This window comes from Bombus vosnesenskii, unplaced genomic scaffold, assembly GCF_011952255.1.
Source record: "Bombus vosnesenskii isolate JDL3184/JDL3185 unplaced genomic scaffold, Bvos_JDL3184-5_v1.1 scf7180000013270, whole genome shotgun sequence".
In the NCBI taxonomy this organism is placed as follows: Eukaryota; Metazoa; Arthropoda; class Insecta; order Hymenoptera; family Apidae; genus Bombus; species Bombus vosnesenskii.
In genome coordinates, this window is record NW_022882928.1 from 163,513 (window position 1) to 177,664 (window position 14,152).

The window sequence follows — 14,152 nt, forward strand, 5'->3', positions numbered from 1 at the left end:
CAACGCGCGAACCTTCTTCAAGTTGGATCGCACCTACGGAAGCGAAATTCGAACGGGAACAGTGAAGTTTCCGAGAGCGGATAGCTGGAGTTTAGCGATTCTATGCAACAGAGAATTCGTTTTATATGCTTTCGCAGTTCCGCTATGGTAAACCTTCTCAACTATCTCGATGCCGCAACTTTAATTATTGTCTAGACGCGCTACAACACGAAGGCGATGGTAGACGTTGGAAAAAAATGGTACGAGCTGCTGGCATCGTTTCGCCTATTTCCCTATTGATATTAGATTCGAGATCGCTGTCCCGTTATATTGTGTTTCAAACTTGTATCGTCGAGCGTAACAGAGAAATAGAGAAAGAGAGAGGAGGGTTGAGTTGGCGCAAAGTCCGGTGAATCCGGTGGCGGCTAAAGTTGAGAGGAACTACGGGTGGGTTGGTAAATCGGCACGGTTCTATTGCACGGCGACTCCTTTTGTTCGACGGGCCGTTTTGCATTTCACGTTTTGCCCTGCCTTTCGCGAGAGGAAATCGCCAGGGACACGCCTTCTTCGCGCCTCGATAAAGCGTTTCCCTTCAACGGGGTTCGTTTCCTCGTCGTTTTCACGTTTTCGTCTGGAGAGATGGAGGAACGTCCTCTCACGATCTATCCGACAGAATCCGCCAGGGCGGAGCGGAACAGAGGGGAGAAACGAAACAAAGAGAACCGGCGAAATTAATGGATTCGGGGTGGATGAGAAGTCGAAGTCCTTTGAACAAGTCGTTGACAAAGAAAGAGAGAAATACCGTTGGTGTTTAGACGCGTCGGGCCGATTGATTTATTGGCGGGCAATGTGTCTGTCGAGCCGGAGGACATCTTCGTTAATCGAGCACAGCCGACAGTCTGGTCTAATTCCGTGAGTGGAATTGTTTTCGAGCGTGGCATAGCTGTTCCAGACGATTCCCAATGGTAACGGAGAATCGATGGACATCCGCGCCAACTGCAGAAAATATTCCGGTTACGCTGTTAAACCGGAGACGAAAGAATTTTAATTTCAAACGAAGCCCCGTTGAATTAAATCGAGGGTAAGTTGCGTCAAAGAATTCACTCCGGTAATAAAAGGAAATGGAAACAGAGGCGAGAGAGAAAATTAACCCGTGAACCTTTTCCGCGTACGCTTAATTTGTTATGGTTGTTAACGTTCAAACAAATTTACCGGTATTATGAGCCCGTCGTTGCTCCCATATTCTCCGATGTTTATATAATCATGCGGCGTTTGCTTGATGCCATTACACCGGCTGAATGAAATTAAACCGAAACATGAATGAAATTTAAATGTAACGTCGTTCGGATTCGGCTTCCGATTGAAATTGTTTGCTTTTAATCTGCAACCTTTTGCCAAAGTTGACGTATGAAAAAGAAAGAAAAAAAGAAATGGGAATAGCAGCTGCCGATGAAAATTTTTATCGCATAAATCTCCAGAGAGCAACCGTCGTGTACCGTGCGAACGAAACGTCTATCGAGAAAAGAATCCCCTTTCCGACGAGCTCGTTACGCGACCACCGGCTCCGACATACGTAACAAATTCGATTACGCGTTCGTAATTGAAGAACGACGCTTGTGCCGGGTCGAGTACAAGGTCTGCGGAACGCGTGTTTCCAGGGACCAGTCGATTCTACGCTAGAATAAGCCAGTCGATGACGGACTCGCCTACTCGCTGCTGCGTGGATCGTTGCAACGTATTTCGCTCTCGTGAATCGATCGCCTGATATTGCGACTAAAATTTGCCAATTCTAGCAATTCCTTTCATATTTTTCTCGCCCTTGTTTCAAATAATAATTTTATGAAACTCAAAGAAACCGAGGTTAGATCAAAGTTCTTCCAGTTCGATTACACGTTGAATTTCTGGTTTTAATTAGATCGAAACTATTTGTAAATTTTCAACGGGATTTACGATTTCGCTAGTGAAATCATCGAGTAAAGAGGATCAGAGAAAATAAACGAAATTTCCTCCTGACAATTCGGATCGAAGATGCACGCGGCTGTAGGACAACGACCACGCGATGACAACTTCCACAGCGTTGCTGCTTTAAATGTAAATGTTGGCAGTGCGCGAAGGCGTTTACCCGTTGGAATCTGTTTCACTGCAATCTCAACCAGCAGCTCGAAGGATTGCTCGCTCAATGAAGCTTCCCTGGAAATCGTGTTACCGCGATTCCGCCAGTTTGCCGAATGTGTCGTTATTCATCCGACAAACGCAGACCGAAGAATTATTTTATCGCGTTTCGGTCCATGTTAAAGCTTGATATAGCTTTTCCAACAAACTGCGGCTACACCGCACCTCTTTGCCGCGATAGCGGAATCTATCGAAATTCAGATTAACGTAACCGAGAGAAAACAAAAATGTTGCAACGCGAAACATAGGTGGGAAATATGTGGAAAAAGTCGAGGCATGTGTTCGTCATTTGCTAGCAGCTGTCGATAAAACGCCACGTTTCCGGTACGTTGGAATGCGCACGCGATTTTCATAAACAATTGAATTACCCGGCAGCAAAAACCTTGACAAACACCGTGTTCCACGAAACGAACAAAATCTATTTTCCAGTTGAATAAATTTGATTTCCTTTCTACGTACATTACAGTCCGGATGCTTGTAAATTATTGTAAATATATCAAATATACAACGAACGAATCAAATACGACTTCTTGATCAAATTTTCGCCTCTTCTCTTTCTCTCGCAAAACCATATACATATCGATAAAAATAATTAGTTGGCAATTTCCTTGAAAATTAATTAATTCACTGTCACTGCCATGGACATGTTTCGGAAAGAGCTCCATAAATTGGTCGTCGTTCGCTGTTCTTCCTGCGAATTTCTTAAATGGCCATTTAGGCCAGCAATTTTTATTCGACCGAACGGAGAAGAAAAAGATGAAAGGCAGAGAGAGAGAGAAAGATGAAAGGTCTGTCCCGAAGAATTCGCACCCTTTGTGCGCGCACCGTCGACTGCCCTCGGCGAGGTTAATTTTAACTCGAAAATACGAAGCGTCAGTCTGTTATCTAAACGCGTTCGATCCCACTCGTTTTCTACTCGACGATCTCTGAATCGCTGCTCTGCTCCTTTTCCCCCGATCAAGTTGGTTAAATCGGCAGATTTGTATCGTAATTGCTCGAAGTAATCGGCATCGAAACGTTGAAGAAACCAGAGGTACATTGATTCGGAGATATTAATCTGCTCGCTGGAATTGCTATGAACGTGAGTCTTTTGACGATCACGTATTTGTTCCGGTCTCGTTGTTTTCTTCCGCCTAGAAAATAAAAGAGATCTTTAAAGCGTGTGTCGTACGAGGGGAACGAAATTGTTTAACCAGGTCGGTGGTCGGTTTAATCCAACGCGGAGTATGGCAACGACGACCAAGCGAGGGAATCTCTTCGAGCAGCTCCATCTTTCGGGAGGATGAGTATTCCAGGCGGAACGAATCAATTCTTTTAATTCTTTTCAGGGAGAGAGGGAGAGAAAATTGACGCACGCTCGCGTTCCCGCAAGAAACGCCGACCATATTCGCGACAACGAATCCTGCGAGACCTGTCCTTCCTATCGCCAACCTTTAACGCTTCTAACATCAGCTAAGGTGTCGTTTTCTTGCTTCGAAATTCCTTTCTCCCATTTAATTCGACGTTACTTAATCCTTGTTCTTTTCTATTCTTCTTTTTACATTCTTTCTCATCTCTCTATCTTTCCAATTGCTTTTTCATTTTGCGATCACGCTCGTTCCACGAAGATTTCAAGCTGATACGATCGTGATATCGGACACTTGTTTCATCGCATTTTGAATATAAATGAGAAATTTGGAATCGCACGCCAACAACATCTTATTGATCTATTCACGGAGCGTATAACGCAACGTCTCGCGAGGCGTGTCCCGTAAATAGATAAATAAATAAGCAAATTGTGCGAAAAAACGCGTAACCGTTTCGCGAAATCGCAATAACAGCAAGAAACGACGACGGATTAATGAAAGTTTTACGACCACGCTGGCGTAGATCGGTCGTAAAATTGTGAAAGTTTCGTTAGACGTTCTCAAGTCGTGCTAGACGCCAGCGTATCCTTTGGGAATAAACGTGCGGCTGTTTCGAACGTTTAGCTGCATGTCGGGCAAAGTGAAAACGTAAATATGGAGAAACGTACGAGAGTTGTATAATTTTGTCTGAAATTTCCTCTAGGCAACACAGGCTCGCGGAGGCATTGGAAAATTTACGAACAAGAATTATCATATACCTGTACTTCAGGTGGTTATTCATGCTAATACTAATCTTTTACGAAACATACGTTTACGCTGTATACAAATTTGTATGGAACTTGTATATACAGGGTGTGGTCAAATAATACGTGAGAGTAAAAAAAGAATAAGAACAAAGTATGCAATAAAATTTCTTCATTCGAGGCTCAGATTACGAGCAAAATCGAGTTTAAAAATTTACCAAGCGTCAATATGATGCTATTGTATTAGGTCGTCCGAAAAGTTTCTTCCCTTTTATAAGGAAAGAGTGGACGCACATTTTCCGTTTTATATTATTTTATCGAATTACGTACGATTCAGTTTGTTCTGTCAAAATAAAGATCACATCGTTCGACAGATTAGGTTTCATGTTTGTATAAAGATGCATCGTTGTAAAAGACGTGTCTGTAAAAGAAAGACACTTTTCGGACAACCTAATAGAAGCGAGAGCAAGTCAACAATATGAAATAAAATTTATTCGTTCAAGGCTTTATTTTCGAGAAAATAGAGCTTGAACGTGTTTATTTAAGAATCGATCTGGTACTTGTATGCGTATGATAAATTTTCAAGCTTATTTCAATGCTGTTCAAGCATACTTGACAAATCTTCAAACTCGATTTTCTCGAAAACTAAACCTTAAATCAAAGAATTTTATTCTCCATATTTCGTTCTTATTTTTATTCTGCCGCACCCTGTATATCTTCTGTATATATTCTCAGATTCACTCCAAGTTTTACCAACACAACCAAATGACAGTCATATCTCATTGAAATCCCAATGCAGTTTTAGAATGTTTTATACGACATACTATATGGAGGTACAAATCTTGTAGGAGGTTCGCATAATTTCGCGAGCCAGTGTAGCTAATCTCTATTTTGTAGTCGCTCGCCTGGATAGATAACTTCTTGGAGGTTGCAGGCTGGTCGTTTCAGTCCCGAGGCTGATACCGAGAATAATTGATCGAGGCGGGACGCGTTAGCCCTTAAACAACCTTCGACAAGAAAAATTCCGTTCGGACCAGGTAACGTGTGCCGCCAGCCTTTGTAAAACTAAGTGGAAATTATCGGCGGGGAAAATCGATCGAACGCGATACACGTCCTCGCAGCAACGTTCTTTGGCGGAAAGCACCTCGCTAGATGCTGATTTATGGCGTTGTAATAAATTGCGATAACCAACGCTCGCCAATTACCTGGAATGGACAAACACGTAAATTATACAGGGGAAAGGGGAAAAATCCAAATGGAAGAATCCACGTCCGAAACATTGGTTTCGCGTTTTGTTCTTCACGCTGCAATTCCTCCACGAAATGCGCACCGCCGTTGATTTATCGCTCGGCGAAATAAAAAGTTTCCCGATGGGAACTTTGAATCCGAGACAAAGGAAAAAGCTTGGAAAGTTCATCGACGGGCGCCAAATTCTTTTCTCTGAGCGGCGGTTCGATGCGACCCTGGAATAAGAAAGAATTCGAGAATTAGAAAGGGAATTGCTGGGAAATAATTTGCGGATGTTGGATCGCAACGGTGTAGGAATGTTACGCGTTACGAATGGGGTGGTTTGACGTAATTGCAGGATCCGAGGACAGGCGAAGGAATCCGCAGAGGGAAACTACGCACCATGAAAACTATTTATTTCGCCATGGAGATGCCGCGACCCTACGATACATTCTTGTTGAATTTCCAGGAAGAGAAAGACACATTGCCAGCAAATTCCACAAATTCAAATTTATCTCACCCTGTTTACGTTTTTCATCTTCCAAAGCTCTTGTAAAAAAAAATACTATAACTCAACAGCAATGCCGGATTACAACGAGTTGTTAATAAATTTTCGTTAGGATCTGCAGAGTAGGAAAAACACCGAACAAATTTCTACAACTCTACAAATCTTCCTCTCTGGTATTCACGTTCTTCCTGTTACTCGGGTATTTTTTACAAAATACCGTAACTCGATGGCGTTGAATTACGATACGTGCAAACAGATCAGAGTCTGACCTAATCCCAAATCTACCTCGCAACTATCCACACTTCTCATTTTCCAGAGTACTCCGTATCACCGTAGGTGCTCGACAAAATGAATTTACTCGTAATAATCGCTAAATACATATTCTCAGGAACGAGCTCGTGGAAGGAACAGTTCACGGAGGCGTTGACGGTGAGCGGCGGCGACGAGGACGAGGGCGAAGGTGCTGGTGAACCAATCTCACCGTCCTCCTTGGATTATCTGATGCACGGCTTGACGTTATTGTGGAAGGTGTTGTTCGCGTTTGTCCCACCAACTGGTAAGTTGTGCGATATCGAGCTGCACTCGAAAGAATGGACGCTCCTCTGGCGGGGAAAATGGTGGAAATGGGATAGGGCGGTTTCCTGCGGTGTTGCTGCATCTGGCACGCGTAAGTTATGCTTGTCGACAGCCAAGCGAGATCCACTTATACTCGGTCGAGTACGAGGCACGTGCTGAAATATTTTTGGTATCCCCGCGACACGAGTTTCTCCGCTTTGTAAATTAAAAATCGCAGATGGTGGCCTTGTTTATGAGTGAATTAAATCTGACGAAGGCCGTGCCATACGATTCCAAGGATACGGAACGAATTTTCATTCACACGTGGAAAATTCTTGCAGAAAATTATTAAGTGGTCTAAAAACGGTACATTGGATATCGTATTAATATGTATCAGAACATATCAGCTGGATACAGCGATTATTCCGTTTTATGACTGTTAATTATTCGATTTATTCCCTATATTTCGAACAAATCGCGTTCTTTAAGAGTTCTTCTCACAGCGCGTATTCTTGTCACGTGCAACCGAATTTCCAGCCGAGGTTTCTTACTTCGGATCAATTCGCTCGTTATCCGCAAAATTAGCTACAGTACGTCGTTATCGGCAAGAAACTCAAAAGGCAGGCAGGTGATCAAATCGATAGAACGATTGGAAAGTCACGAGGATTTCTATCTGACAGTCCGCTGTCAAGTTACACATTTGCTCCATAAAACTGATCTGACAACCGGCCTGAAATACTTCGACGAGCGATCTCGATAACCTCGAGGACAGTTTCTGGCGATCTTTCATTGTCCTGCGGAAGAATCGCACAGATTCTGCCGCAGGCAAATGGTAAGTACCGGCACACAATTCTCTCACGGAAAAGATCTTGCGGCGGGTTACTGTGGACAGGTAGTGAGTTACAAGAACATGTAGAGTATCAAGAGACGCTCAACGTGGTAGCGAGACTTTTATTGCAAGAAGGGCTCTGCCAGGAAATGGAAATCGAGTTTCCCCAGTGGATCGAGTTCGTCGTTTAAACTCACGCTAGACTGCCTCCACATGCCCGTCGCTCTTTTTCTCGTCTGCACTGCTATCGTTTCGTCTTCGTTCGTCAACGCCGCTAGTTCGCTGTGTGTTTCACGTTGTTTGGAACTGCCCTTTCGACGATCGAGCATCGAAGGACTACGCGACAAAGGATAAGGGTTAATTAAAAGTTGTCTTACTATTATGGACCTCTACTATTAGCTACGTCGAGCTCCAATTTCGATGAATCAACGAAGCTAATTCCTAGTTTCCACTCGCTACGTTTTATAGGGATTTTTGTAAGCAGCGAACCTTATCGAAACGCATCATTCGTACGAAAAGATCGTGTTTTGTGTTAGATCAACGGTGATTAAACACCGTTGTTGTTACGATGGGAATCGTATAAGCGTTTTCGAAGTCTAATTGATCGACTCCAGCTTTTTTGTCTATTTCCTACTTTTCTTATATACGTACGCGTGATATTTCAATTTTCAAGAGACAAATGACTTACTTCCACAAGGTTCCATTGATAAATAAAGCTACGATAGCAAGAAAACGGCACAAATAGCAGTAAATTATGAGGTAAACTTGAAAAACAGTGTTTCTAACATTGTGATTTTAACTGCTGTGCAGATACATATTTGCCTGCCTCTAATGTCTAAGGGAGAAGTTTGCTTGGAAATAGCAATTTGCTACTATAACCCCTGACAACTTTGATGTCCGTTTGTGTCCATTTCCACTGGGAATTGAACTACATTGCCGCAGAGCTCGAGTTACTGACCGCAAGCCTCCTAATATTTGGGAATAAATTTCTGTCGATCGAGCGTAATTCCAACGTTTCAGAAATTGTTGAATGAACAATTTCCCGCATAATCCTTAACTAAGGCCGGCAAATTACTTAAAACGGCGAAATTAATCGCTCCTTCCTTCCCTATCGCAGATAAATGATCGAATTTCAAGCTGGAAATTGTAAAATCGACGCTTTACGCTTGTTCTATCCAATAAAGGGCAAGTGTTCGATTAACTTGCATAAAAAGCAGTACTTTGCCATCCTTTATGCACGCATGAAAACGAGGCGTTAACACGTAAACGCGATTTTCTGTTTTACATGAGAGATAAAACACGTCCGCAATCAATAAGCTCCGCGTGGGAAAAAGCATAAACGATTTTTCATCTCAAGCGTTAATAATTATTCCGTTTAACGAAATATTGAGAAAAAGCGTCGTAAAATGGCGCGCACCGTGCGTGTAGTCCAATTAATTTGCCATATTTTGTTGCTATACGCGTTTACAGAATACCACCAGAAATTTACCAAGAAAGGAAAATTCGTGTCATAAAAGCGTACAGCGTGAGTGCAGAAAAAAAGTAATGAAGTCGTTGAATTCTCGCAACCTCGATTCTCGATTCGTAACAATGGTGCAGGGGAAAAAACGTAATCGTGTTCCTAGTCGCGTGTCAATGGTCATCGATTGATCGTAAAATCGTCAAAACGCGTACATCGCGTAACAACAGTCGAAACAGTCGTAAAACTTGCTCCATGTCACAGGTCATTCCATAAATAACGTCGCGTTTTCCCGTCTAACTTTAGCGATAATTTTACAATATTTTTAATAACAATTTTACAAAATGAGAAATTATATCGATGTTAGTTTCAGACAATTTTAAAGCGTGAAATGTTTATCGGGTGTAACGAATCATCCGTTATTTTTTAGGTTTATGTTTCGCCGCTTTGGCGATTTTTCATCAAATACCATTTGAAAAATATTGTACATCGGCGCTAACTAAATTCACCAAATAAAACGAACGGTGTAATAGTTTCCAATTATATCCTTTTATTCCAAGTAATATTGTTTTCCCTGTCACACGATCGATTATCGTCATTACGAGAGAGAAAATTCTATTTTAATCGCAAACGTTGTGAAATTCCTACCTGTACGTTTCGACAATTGCGTATTTAAATTCGTGCATATTCAAATTTTCGGATATTCAGATTTTCAAATACGTTTCTATCCTACAGACTGAAGGTGGAAAATGAAAGACCACCTGGTATCTCGTCGCTTCCAAGTTCTTGCTTCTCTTTCATCTGTAATTGTTCCTTTATTAAATAAACCTTGTAATCGCCTTAGGGAGTAATTGACTTTTTAACATAGTAACACGGCGTCTCTGGCCACTGGTTAAGAGGCTAACGGATCTTCCTTCTCCGAGACTCTTTAAATTTTCATCGCGGTTCTTCACCAATGGAAAAGAAAACGCCGCGACGACGAGCGGTTGCCGCAGAGGCGAAAAAAGTCCTCGGCGTCTTCCAATGTGAAGCGGGACAGCGGATTATAAAATTAACGCTCGAACCTACGGATCGTGAGAGGGAAAATTCAGCTAGCGACAAGTTCCCTCGCGAGAATAAAAATTCCAGCGAGAAACTTCGTGCTTACGCCGTGTACTCAGATCTTCATCTTCTTCTTCTGCGCGCGTTTAGGAAATATTTCATGGAAAGACGCGTTCACGCGATTCAACGTGATCAATGTTGCGCTACTTCGATATGTTACAATTTCATACGATGATTCTCTGAATTAAAGATTAAATTACACTTTTTACTAGGACAGAAAGGAACCTAAATCTAAAGGGGAATATATAGGAATAGAGGATCGTTCATAGGATCGTGATCCACCGAAATTCGTATTCTAGGAACGCGATCGCATCCATGTAAATTTACTCCAGCGACCGCGCAAATTATTACCTCGAGGGCGTGTCACGAACACTCTTCGCGCTTCCTCTCTCTCTCTCTCTCTCTCCCTCTTTGCTTTTATCGAGTGGCTGTCGACCCGGCGGCCGATCGAAGCCCGATCGAAACCGACCCCTCTGCATAATCCGCCCCACAGGAAAAACCACTTTATAGCCTCTCTAGATTTAGCTGAAGGATTCTTCGCACGAGCTGATCACGGACCTGGCTATCGTTGAGCATTATCGTTGTCTACCTCTGCGTTGATCACGCCAATTTAACTACAATCCGTGGCCATCGAATCGCGATCACTAAAAACATTCGATATTGTTTATTTCTGTTGGTTAAAATTGCGAAACGTGGATGAATCTCAACGGCGAAGTTTATTAATCGTCAAGGCTATTACCTTAATCCTTAAAATAATCCTTAGAAGTTAACCTTCCCCAATGGGAAACGAGCCATTTCCTTCTTGAGAATTCGTTATTAATCCCGTGCATGTGCGTGGAATTTGAGAAATTAATGGAGCCGTGGTTTCTAAATTAAAATTAAATTAAAATTAGTAGAAGAATTGTCTGCCTGTGAAAGTAAACTGTTACGACTCGTTTCTAACTTACGTTCCGGCAGCTTCCATCCCATCGTTGATCGATGCTACGGATTTATTTCAAAAAATTGTCGCAAGCGTCACTATATCGCCTCTTTCAAGTATTCTCGTTGTCTCGAGCAGCGTTTGTCGATCGAATCGTGGCAGATCTCCGCAGAGATAAGGATGACGATCAAGATAGCCGCGGATCGTAACGAGGGGAGAGAAAGCTCCTCGCCGCGTGAAGATCATTGGCGCGGGAAAGCGGGCTGCTGCAGTGTCCTAGAAAATGTCCAAGGACGTAATCTCGAATGAAACGAATGGCTGATGTACCTTAGCCCGTTTCATCAAACGAACACGAAATAGAGAGCACATGCACATAGGCCGCGCTCCTAACAATTATCGACAGAAATATCGTACCTCTACGGTTTGGCCTTTGCTCCCACGTTTTCTTTGACGAAGATCCCGATAGTACAGGTCATGGTACGACCCGTATGCGTGTGATATAGTCGAAAGGATAGAAATAGAAAGAAACGAGTATTATTGAAACTGGAAAAAGAGCTGGCTAGCATTGATTAATATAGTAGAAATTGGTTTGGAAGAGTCTCGTAGAAGAAATAATATAATTGCACATGCTAGTAATCCATTATATAATTACACATCGAACAAGTTAGAGGTAATCGAGCTTCTAACTTGGACGATGTGACTTTCATAGATTTTCTTATCTTCCCATTGGTCGAGTAATAAGATACAATTTTTATCCTATTAATCCTAGAATTCGATGACTCGGAAATTCTATCTACAAATAAAGAAGATTTCGCGGTATAAATGTAAGCTTTGGAAATCGTAGAAGTTTGGATTCGAGTTTACGGTAATTGTAAGAACAGCGTAGCATTGTTGTTTGTTCGTAATGGTTTAAGAAGTGTTACAGCTATCCACTTTGGTGGCTAAATAATGTGTTTGGCCGAAAGAGAAAAAGGTAATTCGATGATTCGTTCGTTGGAAGGACCATGGTAGATAAAGGGAAACGATAAATCAAAACGGCAGCGAGAAGATTAAGACACCGACGAGATCCTTCGATGTAGTGCCGGCGATCCGTTTAATGACTGTTAGGGAAAAAAAAAGAATGAAACCGTAACGGGGTATCTCGTGATTAACGCGATAGATCACGGGTTGACGGGACCATCAATCACCGGAGATAGAGTTACACGAAACAACCGGCTGAAAGAGAGAATGTGCTCGACAACCTTCGAAAAATCAGGAGATTGCTTTCTGCAAATCCCTCGATATGTATAAAACAAAAAAAAAGACACTTTCCAAAGAAACAACGCTACAGTCCTTGAAAAAAGTCGATAAAACGAAGTGGAGGAAAGCATCGCAATAGCGGAAGCCGCTTTCTATAGAAATAACTTCTTTCAGTGGTAGAAACAACGATTAAGGAAACTTCGTGGCGCGGCGAGGTAAACATAGGAATCGGCAAATGGTGCCCAGTTTCAATCCCTACGGGCCTGTACAAAATTCTCTAACTGTCTAAAACGTTTCTACGATTCCGAAATAACGCATTTATGAAAAATTCCAATGATACTATAGTATAGCCATAGTAATATTTCTAAAGTAGACTTCCGATATTCGGAGAATCAAGCAACTCTCTCTCCCTCTTTAGACTCAATTTCCTCTCTTTGCGTCTACGAGAATATGAATTTGCATAAAAATCCGTAGTCCGGTGACGTTATTTTTTGATAGATGAACCGTTCCTCCGGTTACGTTAATAAAATCATAAATTTGCATAAGTAAGATTATCTGAAAATAGGAAATTTAGAATGTGCTTTGAGAAAGCTAGAGAGAATGCGAAATTGATCCGAGGAGTATAAGTGGTGGAAAAATGGCGAAGTAAATTTGAGATCGGATAACAGGCGATGTCTCTGAGACTGTGATGAGCTTTAACTCACAGTAAGTATCTCCTAACTAGCAAGAAAGTCTTCGGCGAACGTCGGCAAGAGTCTCTCCACAATGTGAAGCTCGACACGATGATATTATCCTGCAGAAGGGATCGCTACTCCGGGGAGATTTTGTGGGCTTTCATTGTCTACTCGCCAGATACTTTGCCCCCTCTCTCTCTCTCTCTCTCTTCATTCTGCCACGCAAAATTATTTCGAACGTTTACAAGCCAGACACGGTATACGGATAATCCCTTGCAAAAAGTACAGGAACATTTATCTGAGAAAAACACGGAACATGCGTTAAACTGTTGCGTTATCGCGTTGGTTACTTCGATACTTACGAGACTGATGAGATATAACGCGATTCTTCTTAAGCTAACTTTCCATTAATATTATCATATCATTTATTAATAGGCCATAGCCAAATTACGTATATATACACACGCATGACGATCGTATAAACATAGTTTAAAAAATACGAAAGCAGTGTGAATCCGCCTCCTGCATCGTGAGCCTACACAGGCTACATTTCAGCGAAACAATTGGCATAATTAAGAATACGGTACAGATTGACCATCAACATATAAGTTTCTTCAAAACTTGAGTCTCGTATCGTAGTCTGCTTTACCGTATTATTGCATAATTAATCTTAAATTAATCTTAAATTGAAATCTCGAAAGGGTTATGATACTATGAAACGATAAGAAGAAAAGAAAGGATGCAACAGACGCAAGGGCACATGGAAAGAGTATAAAAAATTGTACAAGTAAATGGAAGTTGCTTGGTGGTGGAGTTGGCTCGGAAAAAGAACGTAAATTACGTGACTTTCATGTCAGTCGCGGATTGCGCGAAGGTGGGGACGTCCCAAAATTTGATTGCAAAAAGTTTCCACGCGATACGTGCGCGTGTATCTACAAAATGGCTGCAGCTGTGACCAAACCGTAATGAAATTCTAATTTCCACCGACGAAAAACAAATTACGGATCCGTTTGGATTCGCGTTACTGCTCTGTCGCGCTTTCGCATTCTCCGGTTCTGCGGAATAATTCGCGATGCAAATGCCTTCCGGCCGCGTGTAAGTACGTTCATAATTATAATCGAGGAACGAACAACAAGAACCTGTCTTCGCCGAGACCTCGTGGAATTGTAAATACCGCGGATCCGACGTTGCGGCTTTTGGAGATGCTCCTTGGAGTATTACAGACTCCAAGTATTTTCTCTGAAATGTTCTTTAAGTTCTTCTCTCAATTCTTCCTCGGATGATTATATTTTACTTCGCTTCGCTTATTCGTGCCGATAATTACAAAATGAGAAATTAAGAATCGTCGAAAATAAACAACAAACTCTTTGTTGCATACGTTGCTCTTTCGTAACATAAACG

General features: G+C 42.0%; 1 protein-coding gene across 1 annotated transcript in view; it reads left to right on the forward strand.

Annotated features, from left to right (window-relative positions):
• Window positions 1–14,152, forward strand: part of LOC117231110 (sodium/calcium exchanger 3) — a 121,792-nt gene that overhangs the window by 69,223 nt on the left and 38,417 nt on the right. Inside the window, exon 5 of the mRNA XM_033489208.1 lies at window positions 6,364–6,531. Coding sequence (XP_033345099.1) covers window positions 6,364–6,531 — 168 coding nt within the window. The remainder of the gene's footprint in view (window positions 1–6,363; window positions 6,532–14,152) is intronic.